At 42.7% G+C, this 16,451-nt stretch overlaps 1 protein-coding gene across 1 annotated transcript in view; it reads left to right on the top strand.

The window, feature by feature from the left end:
- Positions 1-6,338: 6,338 nt before the first annotated feature.
- ppp1r9ba (protein phosphatase 1, regulatory subunit 9Ba) overlaps positions 6,339-16,451 on the top strand; it is a 47,088-nt gene continuing 36,975 nt past the window's right edge. Inside the window, exons 1-2 of the mRNA XM_067412459.1 lie at positions 6,339-6,474; positions 8,234-9,660. Of these exons, the coding sequence (XP_067268560.1) occupies positions 8,290-9,660 (1,371 nt within the window). The 5' untranslated portion in view covers positions 6,339-6,474; positions 8,234-8,289. The remainder of the gene's footprint in view (positions 6,475-8,233; positions 9,661-16,451) is intronic.

Below are 16,451 nucleotides of genomic sequence, written 5' to 3'. Positions count from 1 at the left end.
CCTGTTTTGAGGGGTATGAGGTTTATATGGGAACATAGTTTGATCAACATGACATTAGTAATTGATAACATAGGAGCAGCAGATAACTGAACTTTATCAGTTTTGTAAGGTTTAACAATTTTGAGAATTTCAGTTCAGATCTGAGAAATGCACATAAGCGACATTTTACATTTTACATGACATACTGGTAAGTGGGAAAAACTGTAAGAAAAAAAAAAGCATTTATAGTCCTGAAATAGAAAATAAATAAGTTGAATTAAAGAATGATAATAAATGAAAAAGAAAATAAAGGAAGGGGACAATGAAAATAAATAAATTCATTAAAAAATATATATACACTACATATTAAGAGTCAGCTACAAATTATTATGGAAGAAAAAAAAGACTAAATGTAGAAAAATGGGACAAAAAAACAAAACAAAAAACAAAGGGGCCGAGTAAATTCTATCTCTTCCGTCTTAAAACGTGAATTAATTTACACATGGATTATAAAACATTTGCGCCTGTAGCTAGCCTACTGTAGAGTCTATGCTAGTGTTGTGCAATGGCAGTTATTGTCAAGTTCCCTTTCGAGAGAGGTTCCTCGTATTACGTATGGGAAAAACTCCTTTTCTCGAGAATGTGAAGCAAAACTTTTAATAAAGGTATCTATGTAAAGCGCAGTGAGCTGCACGGCCATAGCCCAGCGCGAGGAGCGCTCTGATTGGCCGGGCTGCGGCAACTGCAGGAACCTATGGTGAGGCGGCTGAGAGGAACGAACCAATGGGGGGCGTTCCAGAAGCCCGCCGAAAAAGGTGCTTATATTTGCATACAGGAGGCTATATAAGACCCTAATTCGCCATAGGTGTCAGATTTTATCTCCTTCAGCGATACCTTCGCTGGTCTCCGGAAGAAGCACCGCCGTTGAAAAGGCACCAGCGGAACCTGCAGCTGAGGACGACGGACTCCCTCTCCGCCTTCTCTGCCGTTCCAGCTACGCCATCCGGCGTTATATATCCTTTAAACTGTGTCTATGTTGAGTGTTATATGTGTTTGTGTTGCCGCTGCAACGCCACTTCTAGAGCTTACAGGCTTGTTCTACTCGAGGACTCTCTCGTTCCGCCGCGTCGTTAAGCGCCGCGGAAAGACGGAGCTCTTCTCACTCTCCCTCTGCTCTCGTCCCGTCGCGCTGAATAGCGCCGCGGAAAGAGAGAATGTTAGAGGACATGAGCACACTCAAGCCGAAGCTCTCTTCACTCTGCCGCCGCCGCGGCTCTTCTTCCGCCGCTGCCACAGAGTTGTTCCCACTCTTCTCTCATTCCGTCGCGCTACAGCCGCGGACAGAGAATACTAGAGTGAATAGGCGAACTCGAGCCGAAGCTCTCGTCACTATACCGTCGCGCTGAGGAGGCGCCGCGGACAGACGGAGTTTTTCCTCGGACAGAGTTTTACCTCACGCTTCCAATTCTCTCGTCCTGTCGCTCTATCGCCGCGGACAGAGAATACTAGAGTGAATAAACAAACTCGAGCCGAAGCTCTCGCCGTGCTAGAAGCGCCGCGGACAGAGTTTTACCTCACGCTTCCAATTCTCTCGTCCTGTCGCTCTATCGCCGCGGACAGAGAATACTAGAGTGAATAAACAAACTCGAGCCGAAGCTCTCGCCGTGCTAGAAGCGCCGCGAACAGAGTTTTACCTCACGCTTCCAATTCTCTCGTCCTGTCGCTCTATCGCCGCGGACAGAGAATAATAGAGTGAATAAACAAACTCGAGCCGAAGCTCTCGCCGTCCTAGAAGCGCCGCGGACAGAGTTTTACCTCACGCTTCCAATTCTCTCGTCCTGTCGCTCTATCGCCGCGGACAGAGAATAATAGAGTGAATAAACAAACTCGAGCCGAAGCTCTCGCCGTGCTAGAAGCGCCGCGGACAGAGTTTTACCTCACGCTTCCAATTCTCTCGTCCTGTCGCTCTATCGCCGCGGACAGAGAATACTAGAGTGAATAAACAAACTCGAGCCGAAGCTCTCGCCGTGCTAGAAGCGCCGCGGACAGAGTTTTACCTCACGCTTCCAATTCTCTCGTCCTGTCGCTCTATCGCCGCGGACAGAGAATAATAGAGTGAATAAACAAACTCGAGCCGAAGCTCTCGCCGTGCTAGAAGCGCCGCGGACAGAGTTTTACCTCACGCTTCCAATTCTCTCGTCCTGTCGCGCTATCGCCGCGGACAGAGAATACTAGAGTGAATAAACAAACTCGAGCCGAAGCTCTCGCCGTGCTAGAAGCGCCGCGGACAGAGTTTTACCTCACGCTTCCAATTCTCTCGTCCTGTCGCTCTATCGCCGCGGACAGAGAATACTAGAGTGAATAAACAAACTCGAGCCGAAGCTCTCGCCGTGCTAGAAGCGCCGCGGACAGAGTTTTACCTCACGCTTCCAATTCTCTCGTCCTGTCGCTCTATCGCCGCGGACAGAGAATACTAGAGTGAATAAACTAACTCGAGCCGAAGCTCTCGCCGTGCTCATTCTACCGCCGCCGTGCTGAAGCGCTGCGGACAGAGAATACTAGAGTAAGTTAGACGAGCGAGCTCGGGCTGTTGGGTATGTCAAGAACAATGTCGCTGCAGCGCGCGCTTACTGCCAAGGAAGTTGTAATGGCTGCCTTGTCATGATAGCGCGCGCCCCTTCCACAGCGCGTTGCTGACTAGAGCGCGGCTTACGTCATAGCACGCGCTCACTGTCAGAGCATAAGGGCGTCGGAAAATGGCTGCCAAGCTAAGCCCTTTTTTCACTCTATCACTTCCAGTCCCCTTTATTCAGGCGGCTGGAAAGGTTTTTACACTGTAGACAAAGTGTCCACTACACAGTGTGCACCCCTACATAAGCACTGTTAATTCAGCCTCACAAAATCACAAATAAATCCCGCCGCGGCCGGATTACACCATATAAAGTCAACTAGCCTTATTGCAGTCAACTAGCCTGTGGTCAAACACGCTTGTCTGCATGCGCGCTTTCAGTCTAGACTAGAGCATAACGGCATTGTGGAATGGCTCACATACCACCCGCACTTCCTTACATTCTCCCAGTTCCCTTAAGTTAGTGACTGGAGATGAAATATTGCAGTCAACTAGCCTGTGTTAAACACGCTCGTCTGCACACTAATGCTGTGTGCGTTTACCCCTGTGGATTTGCTCACTGGTTTGCACCGTGGGTATTCTACGTAGGTTGTGCGCCACTGCACATTGTTTACACTACACACAAAAGAGCTTTCTATGTAGGAAATGTGCCCACTTTACAGTCTGCACTCCTGCACCCAAGCACTTTTCACAAAGTTCACTCTCGCACACACAATATAAATGTGAGGCGTGCGCCCACTGCAAAGCCTGCACCGCCAAAACTAACACTATCCCCACAGTGTTAAAAGCAGTGTTACAGCACAAGCAACCCGGCTAACAGGCCCCTATTACTAAGCGGCCAGCCCCCGAATCTAATTCAACCCCTGGCTTTACGAGCCCAGGCCTGGCAGGCCATTCCTGGTATATAATATTGGGTGTTGAACATATAAAACGAGGTTCTCGCTACAGTTTTGCTCGCAGACCCCGCGATTCAAGCCGTGGTCGAGCCCTCTGTAAGAAGCAGTGTCAGTCACGTGCTTCTCGCTGAGGCATTGAGACTGTTAAAGGAGAGAGCGGCGAAAACAGTACACCCGACGCTAGCGAGTCAGGTTTTTACTGTCGCTAATTCCTCATGCCGAAAATGGGTGGCGGTCTCAGGCCCATTTTCCAGGCATCTGAACAAAGCACTTATGACACGCTCGTTTCAAGGTGCTGACGGTGAAACAAATCCTCGCGCACATTCGCCCCGGGGATTGGGTTTTCTCAATAGATCTGAAAAACGCATACTTCACGTTACGATAACCCCCCACCCCCACTACAGGCCATTCTTGAGATTCGCCTTCGAGGGGCAGGCTTATCAGTACAGTCATTGTCATAGACTCAAGACTTACGGCATAAGAACCACCACGTCTTGATAATGTACATAAAATCGCTAGGGCAGCCGAGATCAGACTCTGTTCACTGCATGGCTAAGCATCTCCTTTTATGGGCAGAGCACAATCTGAGCTCCCTAAGGGCGGCTTACGTGCCAGGTATTCTGAATCAGGGTCCGGACATGTTATCCAGAGGACCCATGTCCCCAGGGGGATGGTCCCTTTACCCGCAAACAATTCAGCTTGCACAGCACACGCTGCCCAATATTTTTTCTGCAAACGCAGGGATGCCCTGGCCCATGTTGGCCCAGACTCCCTCTATATGTTCCCTCCGATCGCGATCCAGCTGCAGCCTGTGCTTTTTAATAGCCCCACTTTGGAAGAACCGCACATGGTTCTCCATACTGTTTCAGCTGTCAGACACAGCCCCATGCCTATTCTGCCAATGAAAGGGAAGGTCTGGCATCCCAATCCCGAGCTGTGGGCCCTCCACGTATGGCCCATCAACGGTATCCGGGAACCTCTCTGACAAGTTATGAACACTATTTCGGAAGCTAGAGCCCCTGCTATCTGGCAGCTCTGCTTGAAGTGGTCAGTGGTTTTCTAACCAATGTGCTACGCGAAACATCGACGCACACTCATGCGAACTGGCGGAACCGCTCGCTTTCTCCAAGAGCTAATGGATGCGGGTCGTCCCCCCTCCATACTCGGGGTGTGTGTCTCCGCCATAGCAGCTAGCCACGCTCCTATCGCGGCACATTCACTAGGGAAAAGTGATCTTATTGTGTGTTTTCTTAAAGGGGCCAGGAGATTCAGCCCGCCTTGCCCCTACCTCGGTCCCTATTTGGGACCTCGCCATGGTTTTGGAGGCCGTGAAGGGTTCCCCCTCCTAACCACTTCAGAACACGAGCTTGAAGCACATATCACTCAAAACCGTTTTTCTGCTGGCTGTGGCCTCGGTTAACCGAGTGGGTGGCTTACCTGCACTCTCCGTGAGCCCTTCCTGTCTTGAGTTTGGGTCCAGCAACTTCAAGGTTGTGCTCAAACCGAGGCATGGTTTTATGCTGAAAGTGCTATCAACCCCTTCAGTATGCAGCTCTTTGCACTGCTTAACCCGCGTCTCAGAGAGAATAAGACGCAAACATATTCTGCTCAGTCAGAGCATTGAGATTGTATCTAGAGCGCTCCGCCCCCTTCAGGCAGTCGGATCAGCTCTTCATTGCTTCGGTGGCCGCACTAAAGTTTGTGCTGTCATGAAACAGTCTCTCACACTGGATAGTGGATGCAGTCCCACTAGCATATAGGTCCAGGACCTAACCTGTCCTACAGGCATTTAAGCCCACTCCTCTAGAGGCATGGCCTCATCTTGGGCTTGGTCGTGTGACATTTCTTTGGAAGATATCTGTGCGGCGGCAGGCTGGGCCTCTCCGTCCACTTTTATCAGATTCTACAAGTTGGAGGTTCCAGCTCTACAAGCAGGGCTTCTCTCCATCTAGGCTCTATCTTGACCCTGGCAAACAGATTGCCTTACATTTTGGCCTGTACACATTAATCCTTAAGCACTATTCATTCATCATAAGATCCGACTATGTCCGATCAGCTGTTCAAACGAACCGACTCTTCCGGTTCTTCATTCCCCTTATAAGCCGCCTCTGTCGGTGTCTCGGGGGTTTATAACATGTGCTTTGGGTATACTGGGTCAGTCAGCACACACGGCGCTTTACATTGTGTTCCCATACGTAATACGAGGAACCTCTCTCGAAAGGGAACGTACTCGGTTACTTTCGTAACCTCGGTTCCCTGAGAGAGAGGAACGAGTATTACGTTCCGTGCCGTGTTTATGCTTCTCAGGTATCGCTTCAGTCGATCTTAAAACCTGACACCTATGGCGAATTAGGGTCTTATATAGCCTCCTGTATGCAAATATAAGCACCTTTTTCGGCGGGCTTCTGGAACGCCCCCCATTGGTTCGTTCCTCTCAGCCGCCTCACCATAGGTTCCTGCAGTTGCCGCAGCCCGGCCAATCAGAGCGCTCCTCGCGCTGGGCTATGGCCGTGCAGCTCACTGCGCTTTACATAGATACCTTTATTAAAAGTTTTGCTTCACATTCTCGAGAAAAGGAGTTTTTCCCATACGTAATACTCGTTCCTCTCTCTCAGGGAACCGAGGTTACGAAAGTAACCGAGTACGTTATCGGTGTATGCAGCTAAGCTACCATATTGTATTGTCCTTAAAATGTTAAAATAACCTGCGATGCTGTTGTGTAGGCTACTAGCGGTGACGATTAGAGAAGGGCACACGCAGAGAGAGAGAGAGAGAGAGAGAGAGAGAGAGAGAGAGAGAGAGAGAGAGAGAGAGAGAGAGAGAGAGAGAGAGGGGAGGGGGGCAGGCGCGTCACACACTCGTGGGGGGAAATCAAGAGGACGAAAACGGCTCGTGGACACAATGGATTTGCGAACCAATGGACTTTGCGTTGATTAAAGGACGGAGTCTTCGATGAACACGAGAAACAAGGTACGTTCAGTTATTTGAGTAGAGCGCGACACGTTGTATGTCGCTCGCTTCCTCATTTTCTTTGATTCTAACGGTAGAACCGTTATTTGTACGGTAGAGGATGCAGGAAGTCGAGGCATCATTGCAGAAAGAGAGCGCGGCCCGCTCTCTCGCTCGCTCCCGCTGGGTCCTAATGTGATGTTTTGACAGGCTGCAGCTTCAATCTCCTGACACTCCTTTACCACAATCAGCGGCGTAGAATATATATATATTTTACCGTTTACGATTTTAATCAGCGATGTGGGTTGTCTTGCACACTAGGGATATCTAGATCTGAGCGAAATTAAAACGACAGCCGATGTTTCGGCGCCTAAAGGCTGGTTGATTCATGCTGCCAAGATAAGTAATCTACTGGCATCAGCAGCAGCAGCATGGGATCACAACAAAGCCTGTCTGTCCATGCCAGTATGCATGGTATTTCCCAAGGATTTGGAAACTATATATATATATAAAGTGTCCCATGTTCTTGTGCCTGTGTTTACGGTTTCGTTGACAATCTGACTTCCTTTATCTGACAGAAAGATCTATTTGACGTCTATAGATCCAACCCTGTTGGAGCTGCGTTTTGTAACATGGTAGCTGGCTTCTAGTTGATCATTTTCTTGTTTAAGCTGAATTTTTATTTCTCTAAAAAACAGATGGGTTGTTGCTGGATTAAGATGGTCTGTCATCTAAGTACTATCGTAGGCCATCTAAAAACAAGCCACCATGTCCCAAAGCACAGCTGCAGCCAGTCTTATTTAATACTTTTTTTTCTGCCAAAAAGAATAGTTTATGTTTATGAAAAGTGTTGAAAGTGTCTTTATGTGATATGTAGGCTATACTTTAAAGTACTTCTCAAAGAAATAAAAGACATTACGGAAGTGTTTCGCACCAACGCTTAAACAATTTCCTTTACCGTCTTTGATATTGTGACAAATTTTAATGTAATGAGCCTGTATTTATTTATTACCTTTTTTCTTTCTTGTATTTGTATAAAAATTAATCTTATATCTTCATTTTCTCCTGATTATGAGAATTTAAGTTAATTCTCAACTAAGAGGTGTCTGAATGAGAACGTGTGTTCTGGCTTTATGACCCTGGCATCTGTTTGTGGCCATGGTAGAGATGTCAAGGAAAGCTCAAAAACACACTGTTACTAAACATGGAGGCATTTGGACTGAGCAGTTGTCAAAAGTGTTTAGTCACTTTAACTACATTTAAAAATGAATGAATGCCATCAATTAAATCTAAACATGGAGGCATTTGGACTGAGCAGTGGTCAAAAGTGTTAGTCAGTTTAACTACATTTAAAAATGAATGAATGCCATTCAATTAAATGCACAAAATTAAACCAATTTTCTTTTTTTACTTTATCTGAACTTTATGTATGAACTGGAATTTTGAGGAATGGCCTAGCATAATTTGTCTGCAGATGTCACTGGTTTAATATTTTACATTTAACATTTTCTTATCTAGCAGATGCTTTTATCCAAAGAGACTTACAAATGACAAAAAATATTTTTTTCCTTACAGAGCAATTCATCCCATAATTTTGTATATACAGTGAGGTTCATACATGTATAAGTATGGGTTAAGTGTCTAAAGGACCACCCTATATGTTTATATTTCTGATAAAGTCATTTATTTTTGTCTTATTCATACTTTCTCCTTTCTCTGTTTTGCGGCTGATAATATGGACCGATCCTGAATGCTGCCCCTTCTTATTCATTCAATAAAGAGGAGAAGCAGAGGGCTATGCTGTTTCTGCTTGTCTTTACTGCTGTTTGATTAACCATGATGAAGACTGAACCCACATCTGCAGCCAGCGGCAGCACTAGCACCACGCTTGTAGCAAGAAGTGCATCGCCGCACAGGAATGCCTATGAGGCCGGAATTCAATCTCTCAAGCCTGTAAAAGATTCCAGTGCTGCTAATGGGGAGGATGGGAAACCTCGACCACAGGGCCGGGGCCGCAGGTACGGCTCCAATGTGCACCGCATCAAGAACATGTTCATGCAGATGGGTTCTCCCGGGGATGAAGAGGATCCGTCCAAGGCCAAAGCCCCAGACCAGGCGATCCGACTGTCCCTGCCCAGAGCAAGCAGTCTGAATGAGAATGTGGATCACAGTGCACTGCTCAAACTCGGTGGGACTGTGTCAGAGCGGGTTAGCCGGTTCGATGGAAAGACTGATGGTAGCGGATCCCGTGGAGCAAGCACAGGCTTCTCCAAGCTGCAGGAGACACGGAAGATATTTGAACAGCGTCACATGCAAGAGAAGCAGGCAGCAACTAATCGAATCCTGTTAAAGAAAGAGCGGGCGTCAGGGTTTCAAGACAGCCGCCTGGACGTGGTAGTTCGCTTCAATGGCAGCACTGAGTCATTGGACAGGCTGGATGCAGGGGACTGTCCCGCAGATGCAGTGTCACCTACGGTTAGCCAGCTGAGCGCAGTATTTGAAAGAGCTGACCAGCGTAACAACCTTCACCGACCTTCCTCAACATCCCCACTGCCTTCTCAAGGAGTAGACTCTACCCCTGCCAAGGTGGAAGAAATCAACTCCAGTGTCACCACCAGAAAGGCACAAGCGTTCCCTTCAACAGAAAATCAAGAGGAGGGTGCTCAGCGCAAAGACCAAGAAGCTAAACCTGGAAGTCAAAAGAGTAGATCAAGCATCCAACCTGACGGACCCAATAGCAAACTATCTGAAGATGTGACTTCCAGCAGTGCTGGCACAGTTTTCGATACGTCCAGATCAGAGGAGATCCAGAATGCATCAAGCAATGATTGCAAACCAGGGGAGCATGCAGCACCAAGTGCACCGGACGCAGGGAGCAGACTGGTACAGGCGGATGTCCACGCCTCTCTGGAAAACGGGGAGGCCACCAGCAGCCATGAGCCCTCAGAACAAAGAGAGGAAATTGGACAGGCCTGTGCTGAGGAGGAATCCCACAGAGAGGATATCTCAGAAGCAGATCTGGTGGACATCAGCGCGTACAGCGGGATCGGGGAAGATTCTGGTGGTAGTCAGCTGGATGAAGATGAGGAGGCTGAGGACGATGATGCTTACGAACCAGAATCCAGCTGTTCAGAAATCCCTGGGTTGCCTGTAGAAGAGGAAGCACCCCCCAGCAGGAAGATTTGTTTCAGTACAAACCCTATCAAGGTAAGTGGCTTAAATGTGTGAAAGCAAGGACTGAAAGAAACAACGCATTGTATAATAAATTGAATGCACTGGTGTGACAGCGTACGTCGCCTTAAAAGCTGTGGGCACGGTTTCAATCTTAGGCTTTCTAGAATAAATTATGATAGCTTGTAGCCAATATTTTAAATACAAATATGGATTGGCAGGGTTCTGATGGCTGCAGGAGTATGAAAATTAGAAGCCAGCCTTTGAAGAAATTACGCCTAAAAGTGTGTTTGTTATTGGCGTGACGCTCATGTAGAAGATGCCTTTGTTTTCTCAAATGTTCAGACTTCTCTATGAAGACTGCTTGCAGAGTCACCTCCGGGCACCGTCAGCACTTTGATATAGCACACGCATGCCACTAGCCCTCTCCAGCTGCTGACGGCCAACTTCTGCTGGTTTGCTCTCTCTCTCTCTCTCTCTCTCTCTCTCTCTCTCTCTCTCTCTCTCTCTCTCTCTCTCTCTCTCTCTCTCTCTCTCTCTCTCTCTCTCTCTCACTGGCTGTTTTCAGTTGGCACTAACAGAGTGCATAGTTTGTCAGGTGCTGTGCAGTGTCCTTTGCATGAGAGTCACATGGTCGTGTTCCTCTGTGTTTTGGCGCCTTTCTCATGTGAATTCTGTTTTCTTGAGACAATGGCACATTCACATGATGACCATCACTATCAGAGCGCCATCGCTTCAAACTGTTCATGCGCACAACAAAGGGATAAGTTGTGTTTAGTGCTTTAAAACACATAACCGCTACCAAAACGGTACGGTACTTTGCTCTGCAGGTGCTAGATTCACAGCATGGGAATTGCCAAGTCTCAGTAAAAGCACACCAAAGGCATGCTGTATCTAAAGTGAACACTTTGTAATCTTACTGACGTCAAGGGGATTTGATACCGGGGGGTTTGCTGTGTTACAAAACTGTGGCTGTCATTGTCCCTTATTGCTCCTAGTGTAGACATAGCACACTTTAAATCAGAATAACAATGTTAACTTCAGTAGCAAATGAGATGCTTGAAATATATAGCTTTTTTTAATCTATTTGGACCTTTGCACACCTGTGCTTGCCTTGTTTACCCTACAGAATCAATCATTCTTTATCATCCTTTTCATTCTTTATCATTATCATATCCTTTTTTCATCATCTTTCTCTTTTTTCTTACCCTTTTTTCTCTCTAACAGCTCTTTTGTCATTGTAGCAATGGAGGAGTGTAAGTGTGTTTTAATATAACAACAGTAGGCAGTTAAATGAACTAAAAGGGTCAAAAGTTCTGTAGATGTTAGTGTGTTTTTTGTGTATAAATTACTTTTATACAAAAAGCACTTTTCATTTACCAAACTAGGATTCATGAGGGAACTGCAGAAAGTTTTAAAGTTAACAGAAAGCTAATAATTAATGAAATCATACAAATAAATATCAAATTCTAATAAAATCTAATTCAAAATCTAATAAAAAATTGACCTATACTAAAAAAAAGATTAATACTTTATTTGTTTACCTGCATGTAATGTGACCATTATCCAACATTAGAGATTTTTTATTACAAAAAAACAATTACAATAAGGCAATATAAATAAAAATATAAATATAAAATCACATAAAATTTAGGTCAACTCTATATAGAGGAGACGGAAATGGAGGGGGTGAAAACAAGAAAGCAATTATACATCCGGGTCTTCTAATAGTTCATTTCTTCAATAAAAGTAGTCTTCTTTCACTTTTTTCAATTTTAACATTCTTAAAGATTTACAGTAAATTCATTTTTTTTTTTTGAAAACAGAACAAAATTGCTTTGTTTTAAGGCACTTACATTTATGAATATAGAATTTCCCCAAAATGGAAATATTTTTCAGTAGAAATTTAATGTGTAGCCTACATCTTCCATTATTATACATTTTTAGAAAATGAATAAATCAAAATGTAGTGTCAATTTCGGAATCACAGAAAGTACAAATATTCTGATCAATATTTAATATATATCTAAGAAGAAGTTTTAAGGATGGACCAGCATACGAATATCTCAGAGGCAAATTTTGTGTAATATTTTACAAAACGTGTTATGCTGTCAAAGAAATTTAGGGAATACCTGCAACAGATAATACCTAGATACGTAAGTATCCAATCGAGAAGCACCTAAATAGCGCTAGACATTGTGATGCTAACTTTGCCATTACTTTTAACTAACTGCTTCCAGACCAGTATCAATTTTAGTGGATGAATGTAGTCAGTCTGACCACAGCTATGGATGATCACCTTAACTATGAACATGTTGACTGCTATAGTGTTCCGATACGTTTAGTTTTCAAAGCTTATCAGTTTGTTTTTTGTTAAACGTTTGCATTGAATAGCATGTTTGTGCTGTCTTTGTGCTAGCTATTGCACGTGTTTATGTGTATAAAGTGTTTAAGGTGTCCAAATTTTGGACCACTGTATCTGTGTTTGTAAGGGAACGGAAGGAGTAAAGACTCAAAAGTTATCTTTCTGAACCCATCTGTGTCCTGTGTCTGTTGTTGCTTAAATGCAAATGTTTGCTTGCATGAATATTCATTGTTCATTGTACCATCTGTATTTTCCTTGATGGTTGGTGGTTGACTCAGAGCTGCTGGTAGAAGTTGACTTTTGGATGTGATCTAAGACCAGTACTGAAGTTCATTTCAGGAGTGAGAAACTCTGGGTTTAGATGCGATCAGATCCTAAAACAGTGTAGAAAATGAAAGTTTTACTTATATATATATATATAGCTTGAGAGACTAGAGGAAGTGATATTCAAGTTTGCTAGTCTCTGACTAGTACTAGTGCAAAGACAAATGACTTAATTCCTCTTTAAGACATACACTATAAACTAATTTTGTAGCATGTTTTCTATAGCTTTTTTTCTCTTAAGAAAGTCATACAAGTTTAAGTGTAAGTTTGCATACCTTACATCAAAGTATACTTATCAGATTTCAGGAAGAAGATCCACCACAGAGCAACTATTTTCAACTATTCTCTTCACTTTCACATAATCCAGAAAGTCTTACTCGCTACAGGTGGTGATGGAGCTGTTCTTTGGATTAAGGTAGCGCTGATTTCTGGCAATAACACAACAAAAATAATACAGCTATGTGGTGTTGTGTTGCTGAATTAGGCCATTATTAAGCTGCGGCAGGAAACTGGTGAAAAAAGGAAATGCTGCCTTAAAGGGGCAGTGCAGTTTTTTAAAATGTTTTTTTTTTTTTATGAGAGACTGAAAACCATGGATGCATCTGTTATTGCCTCCTGCACAGAGAGAGTTGCTTTTGTCAGAGCCAAAATATGCCTAAACTAATCTAGCATGGTATTACAGACCATTAGGCATCATTCAGCGGTATCTGAAGAATAATGTCAAGAGCTGCTGGGGAATCAATAGGGCTGAGCTATACAGTATGTCACATAGACATATTTTGGTTTTATAATTTGACTCAACATCAGTGAATATTTGAATCATCACTTAAAGTTATTTTTAGGTGCATATTACTGTGTATATAAATAAAAAATCTTGGTGCATATAAATAAAAATTAATTTAGTGAAAAACATAGCTGAAAAATCTTTTAACTTGTTTTTTATAACTAAATGTATGCTGTTTTTGACTTCTCATTTCAGTCAGTGTTGTTTTTGTGTATTATTTATATACATTTACAATTTTTATTAATATTTAGAATAGCCTTTTTATGTTTTCATTTCTCATTGTGTTCTCATTAACATTTATTTATTTCAACGAACAAAATGCTTTAAATAGTTTTTGTTTTTGTTACAATAACGCTGTTTTCAGTACAAATACATTATTACTGAATATAATCAAAAGGCTGAAAAATATTGCATTTGTTTGTTTAGCTATACATTGGTCAGGCTTCGCTTCAGCATAGTTTCAGTGTGATTAAATGTCATATACATGAGTTTTAGCATTTGAGGTTTCCAAACGGACCAGTTAGTGTGCCAGAATAACCTCCAACCTTCCAATTAGAGCGCTGATATATTGCGATCCACTCGTGTACATTGATTGAGAAAGACAGAGACATTGTTAGGCAAGCTGAATAATATACTGAAAAACAGGGAGGGGACTGTTTAAATCCTATAGAGGGCCTTTGGCTAGATGTTAGGTGAGGTTATTGATTGATGTATGGCCTCATTTTGTTAAACAGTTCTCGCTTCCCTTCCCCTCAGTCAGTGGCAGGCTATATACACACAGTCAGGTCACGGATGTACCCTCTGTCTGTTGGCAAAAGGCTTTCAAATATATGCAATTATAGAGTAAAGACCTTATGAAAGTTGTTAATTGCCTGGCGATGAGAAACTCTCCACGTTCCAACCATTTTCTGTTTGTTTTTCTCAATTAAGAAGAGAGAGGATTAACAAAAGCTTGTTTGTAGCTTTTGGTGACTGGACACCAAAGGGGATTCTTGATTTTTGCATTGGAAGCTTTTTTCTTTAATGTTTTTTTTCCCTCAATCTTTTTATCTGGCATTTTAAACCGTTTGCATTAATTCTTAGGTTAAAAAATAAGGGTCTTTCTTAAGTGCCATGCAGATTTGTCTGCTATTTTGAGAATGACATGATTATTTGATATTTGCAGCTGAAGATGGGATCAAAAAGGCAGGAGAGTTTATGAAATGTTCTGTTTCAAAGCATGTTTACTACAGCTTGTTTATATCATTGTCATATTGGATTATAGTATTCAAAAGGAATTCTTTTGCATTTCAGATGAATGATTATTGATGTGTTTAAATGCCTCCAGCCAAACCCAGACCCCTTATTTACAAGCCTTCCAGTGTAAATTCAAATTAAACTGCTGCGTCTTATATATGTTTGACAGCAGTCGGGCAAATACGACTTGATGGCCAATATTAAAGTCTGACTTTAATTAAAGTATAAAGCTTAGCCAATATCCAGATGTGCACTTAATTGGATGTGACAAAGACAACTGTCATTGAGGTTTTATATTTTCAGCATGTTGGTAGATTCAAGCCAATTTCTAGTACTTTAATGAAGGAGTAAGGACAATATTTATCAGGGTTTTACGGTCTCATGCTGCAGTTAGTGCTGGGTAGTAACTGATTACATGTAATCTGGATTACGTAATTCAAATTTTAAAAAATGAATCTGAATCTAAAGTTTTAAATTGCTCGTAATCAGACTACATTTATTATTTATTGATTATCTCTAATTCTTCTTTTTCATGTTTACATTTTTTTAAAGTAATAAAGCATATCTTCTAGTTTTGTGAAATTGAAAAAACATTTGATTTAAAATGTTTATGATTATTTTTTTCACAAACCCCATTATCTTAAAGACCGTAAATTGTGTGTTCACACAAAAACAAAATGCCAGGTCATTGGAAGTAGTCTGAACCCCATCTTTTCAGCAGTCTCGCTCCGCTTGTTTGGAGCGTGCCAGTGTTCGGATGACAGCCTGTTCCAGTGAATCACACAAAGGGTGCGTTCACACTTGTCATGTTTGGTTCGATTACGAACGCTGGTGCGATTGCTCTGTTAGTGCGGTTCATTTGAACATGTGTGAACGCTGCCATCCGAACCCTGGTGGCACCAAACAATCGGGCCAAAACCGCTGCAAACATTTTGGTTAATTTTAATCGAATCAAACATGCCAAGTGTGAACACACCTTAAAAGTAATCAGAGAGTAGTCCTATTATATTACCCAAAATGTGTGATGTAATAGATTACGTTACTAACTACGAATCAGTAACAGACTACAATTTGTAAAGTATACTCAGCCCAGCACTGGCTGCAGTAGTAATGTAAATCATATGTACATTAAGAGATCAGCACTTAACTACAAAATCATTGGTAACAGATCTAAAAGCAAAACCAATGGCGCCGAATCAGGAAAAAATCTGTCATTTCCTCCATTGATTTTCTCTCTCTAGTCTGATTGATTCTTTCTGGTGTTTCTCAGCGGCTGTAGTCAGTTATTTTTGCTCCCGGGGAGAGATGGACTGGCTACAAAAGGAGGTCACAGGGTGCCTCTGTCTTGTCAGATGTCTTTTAAATTGATATCTTGCTCAAAGCCATTAATCTGCTGGCCCTCATACTGTGAGCCATTAAATTTATCTTTTTATGATAGAGCTCTGCATTCTGAATCCACTTTGCCATTTTAAAAAACCTCTTCCCTTTTAGACTGGCAGAGATTATCTAGGTATGAGCCGTACTTTATATCTAGCTTTATTGCAAGACTATGACTAATAGTTGTATTGCAAAAGCGGTATCAGATTACATAATAGTTATAATAATGGACCATGCAAAATGTCTCTCTGTAGCTCTGTTTGTTACAAAGACATATCACTATACTTGTACTGATTTAATGATATAAAGCATTATTGTTTTTTACAACCAGTACTGTACGTATTAACATTTACCTTCATTTAGCTAATAAGCTAATAGCCTTCATCCAAAGCAACTTACAAATTGGGTGCATCACAAGCAATTTATCATAAGCGCAAAATTTGTGGTACACAATGCCACATTTTATTATGACCAGTTGCACAAAGACTAAAGCAAACGTGAAGCAGAAACCATTTTAAATATTTTTTTCCGGCTATTGATAAGCCAAGGTAAATAAATAATCATTAGACTGTAACAATAAATACATAATGTAAAATGTAAATATTTTATTTATAATAGTGGCTAAATGACAGTCACATAAACGCAAACAATAAACCTCTAGTTATTTAGCAAAGTTTTATTTCAAAGCGAGGTTCCAGCTCAGCACTTTTTAAGCACTTCTTCCTCTTTAAGCACTAGGTC

This window comes from Pseudorasbora parva, chromosome 2 (genome assembly GCF_024679245.1).
Source record: "Pseudorasbora parva isolate DD20220531a chromosome 2, ASM2467924v1, whole genome shotgun sequence".
Lineage (NCBI taxonomy): Eukaryota > Metazoa > Chordata > Actinopteri > Cypriniformes > Gobionidae > Pseudorasbora > Pseudorasbora parva.
The sequence above is the reverse complement of the archived record's forward strand: the minus strand, read 5'-3'. Positions and strand labels throughout refer to the sequence as shown.